The 3,686-nt window shown below is 45.6% G+C and overlaps 1 protein-coding gene across 1 annotated transcript in view; it reads left to right on the top strand.

The window, feature by feature from the left end:
* Positions 1 to 3,686, top strand: part of LOC143027100 (sorbitol dehydrogenase-like) — a 14,069-nt gene extending 10,383 nt beyond the window's left edge. The window contains exons 7-8 of the mRNA XM_076188067.1: positions 1,612 to 1,733; positions 2,117 to 3,686. Of these exons, the coding sequence (XP_076044182.1) occupies positions 1,612 to 1,733; positions 2,117 to 2,276 (282 nt within the window). The 3' untranslated portion in view covers positions 2,277 to 3,686. The remainder of the gene's footprint in view (positions 1 to 1,611; positions 1,734 to 2,116) is intronic.

The raw sequence follows: 3,686 nt of genomic DNA on the forward strand, positions 1-3,686 counted from the left end.
TGTTTTAAAAAACGATTAGACAACTTTATGGATGGGGATGACAGGTGGTGATGGATACGGAGCTGCCTAGTGTAGGCTTTATGGTCTCTTGCAGTCTCCTTTATTCTTATGTTCTTATTATTATTTTCTTTTTTGTTTTTCCCAAACGCCCCTTTTTTCGTTTTTTCCTTCCGTTTTTCTTTAGTTTTCTTCTTTCATTAATTTTCTTTCGTTTTTTCTTCCTCCTTTTCCTTTTTTTTTCAAACGCCCTGGAGGTCCGTTACCACAGAAAAATAGACATAGGACGCTCCGGCGTTGACATTCGAAGTGATCCCTGGTCTCTCTCGTAGAAGACCCGCGACCTCCATGAAACCGTCAACAGACCCCAGGCGGGACCTTAAATCACTTAGAGAAGATATGTTGTGTTATTCTCTGGAGATTGTTAGTGTTGGGGTTTGTAGCATGAGGTGTTCTGTGTCCTGTGTGTGGTTGTATCTGAGGCTGCATAAATCTGTGACCAGACCTATTCTGTGTTGGTACTGTCTTTGTGATGGATGGTATCCTCAACGCAAGCGAGGTTCTTGGCAGGTGTGGGATGGGAGGATTTTCTCTGTGGGGTTTATATCTCGGGGTTGTGAAGTCAATTTGGTCAGTGTTATGGCCACAGTATTCTTCCTCCACTACATGGCTTCGCTATATTGTCCAAGGGACCAGTCACAAGTACCCGCTTGCGTAGTCTTGCAAGATGGACTGCAGAGCTGTCCATTTTCGAAACCTGTCGATCCTCTCACCTCTATCATGAGGTGCAGCCTCGAGGGGTTGACACTCGTTCTCCGGATTGAGCCCAAAATCTATCTCAGTGAGCTTGAATTGAGTTTCTTGCACCTTTTCACACATAGATTGACAACAGATAACTACTTCCCTCCTACTACTTTCATCTGATGACGTAGATACAGCCCCATACCAGAGCATCTCAGACAACAGCCACTGTAGGGTTTCGGTTTTTCTACTTAGTGAAACTTGAGGCTACAGTTATCATGAAACACTGTGCAATGTAAATTGTTGCATAGTATTAGTCTGGTAGTCTTGACCTACGTTGGGCTTGCGGGGGAGGGAGGGAGGAGGTGAGAAAGCAAGGAGCATTGAGCCAGGCTTATGTATGATGCTCCGAGGCGATCTGCTTCTTCGGCGTTCGCCAAACCTTTATATACACGGGTAGAGCATGACCCCTGCTCCTAATTGGCATGAGGTCAAGTGTGATGCGTGGGAAGTCGGAGGCAAAACGTTCTGACGCCGGTGACTCAGGAAGAGAGAGGGTATGCGTTACTCAGTGAATCCAGTGTTCATCATCACGTGGCTGGTCGAGATGCAGGTTAATGGTTGGTCGATGCTGGTATTGCACGTGCATTCCTCAAGGAGGCTCTGTCCAACCGTGGGCCTCAATGAAACTTGGGTCGAGTCACGCGGCTGGGTCGCTCGAGCATGTCCCATGGGTCCACTTGCGGGTCAGTAAGGTCGTGGGACGGCCAGAGAAGAGGTGAGGCCGGGAATGAGGACTACCCCTAACATATAGTATTGTTGAGGATGCAAAAGCCGCTGTAGTGAATGACTGATTGTGTCTGTGTGTTTCAGGCCACTGAGAACGGCGGGAAACTGGTTCTCGGGGGCTTGTCAGGACCAGAAGTAAAAATCCCTCTGTCCTACGCCGCCATCAGGGAGGTTGACTTGATCGGCGTCTTCAGATACCCGAACTGGTAAGAACCCTTGATTACATCTGCTGTTACGCCACACTGTGTCACACTTAGTCACGCGTGTCATTAAATCTTTTAAAAAAAAACATGAGATATTGATATCTAGATTTCTGTGTGTTGCATATTCATTGTTCATTAAATTTCACGCCACCAAGTCCTCTGTAAGAGGCACCGTCCTAGCCTCTGGATAGGGGGGAGTGTGCGACGTTAAGCAATAATAATAAAAACAAGACGTTACTTAGCCAACCTTTCCACTGACTACACAGCCACAACACTGCCATTGACCTCATTGACATACGCGTCACACCAAGTGTATGTCACACTTATTCACGTGTGTCGTTATTTCGTCATGTTTTCATTATCCAACCTTTCTAATAACTACACAGCTACAACACTGCCATCGACCTCGTTGCGTCTGGCCGCTTGGACGTCAAGCCTCTCATTACCCACACCTTCAAGCTGGAAGACGCCCTTAAGGCCTTTGACGCGGCTTGTTCGAGGTCAGACGGGGTCATCAAGGTCCAGGTCCAGTGCAACGGGTACTAAGTTGTCCTCTGGAGATGGTCGTCGAGGAGTGACTACACGGAGGAGTCATTCTTGAACAGATTGTGCAGACAGACAGACGAAGAGCAAAGGAAGAGTTCACATGGAGAGGAGATGGCCCCGACCAATAAAATAAAATGAAATAAAGTAAAATAAAATAAAATAAAATAAAATAAAATAAACACAAAATAAAATAAAATAATAAAATAAAGAAACCATAGAAGGAAGAGTCGAGAGATGAATGGGATGGGGAATAAAATTACATTCAGGAAGTGGAAAGGGAGAATGAAAAATAAGCACATTTACCAGGCCCGTGCAGAGGGGGTGTGCCAGGGGTGCCCGAGCACCTGCCCCTTTGCCCTGTGCCCCAAAAATGCCCTTCACAAAAATATATAAGAATAAATGAAAAATTATTTTTCAGAGGCTTTTTCCATTTTCTTACTATTCAGAAATTATAATGTGGAAAATGGTGTTGCACAGAGTTTACACACACACGAATAATACAAATGAGTGAAGTGCCCAATTTCCAGTCCTAAGCAATCAATGTCCCTTGCAATGTGTGTGCACGTTACTGACATTTACGTCATCGTACAAATTACTGCTCACTACACTGCCAAATGACGCGCTCATACAGTCACGGAAAGAATCAGACCTATTGAATGGGGAAGCTGGATTTTGAGAGGGTTCAATAGATCCATGTGGTTAAGTTTTTGGAATTTGGGAAAAAAATAAGGACGGGATGCAAAGACCCCTGTATATTTTACCCTTCGGGCTGCGTCAAAATTTTGTGTGTGTACAAAATTTTGACGCAGCCCGAAGCGATTTCTCCCCGTCCTCTCCTTTATATGGGGGGACGGAGAGGGGGGGTCGCCGATTTAATGAAGCGGCCTTGCTGTGGATGTGCTTTGTCTTGCGACACTGCTACTGACCCAAGGCAGTGGACAAGGTGCAGGGATGACCCGTCATCTAGGAGGTGCTAAGATGGGAGGGAGGGTGGAGGGGTGTGGAGTGTTTTCGGGGATGGAATGGGTGGGAATGATTTTATGCTTTTCCTTTTTGGCTACCTCCCTAGTAAGGGGGAAAAAACCTTGGTATATGTATGTATGTATGTATGAAATGTGTGAACGAAAATGACACAGATGAGCCGTAGGTGACGGCGAAACATTATGAAAACAGCTAGAGGGACGTTAAGCAACCTTTTTCCTCGCAGGTGCATAAATTTGTGGAAAACACACCAGACGGACAGTAGGTAAATACATCTAAACTCTTCCTGTCTTATGCTCCGTGTTTCTGCCCCATACAGTGCTGTCGGCACAATCACCTCTCATTGGTTGTCCAATAAGGTGGAAAGGAAAAAGCTCCAGGTACTTTCAAAGTGTAATTGCCCAGGTAATATACAATATAAGTCTCTCA

Source organism: Oratosquilla oratoria, chromosome 7, assembly GCF_046742065.1.
Source record: "Oratosquilla oratoria isolate Oo_2021 chromosome 7, ASM4674206v1, whole genome shotgun sequence".
In the NCBI taxonomy this organism is placed as follows: Eukaryota; Metazoa; Arthropoda; class Malacostraca; order Stomatopoda; family Squillidae; genus Oratosquilla; species Oratosquilla oratoria.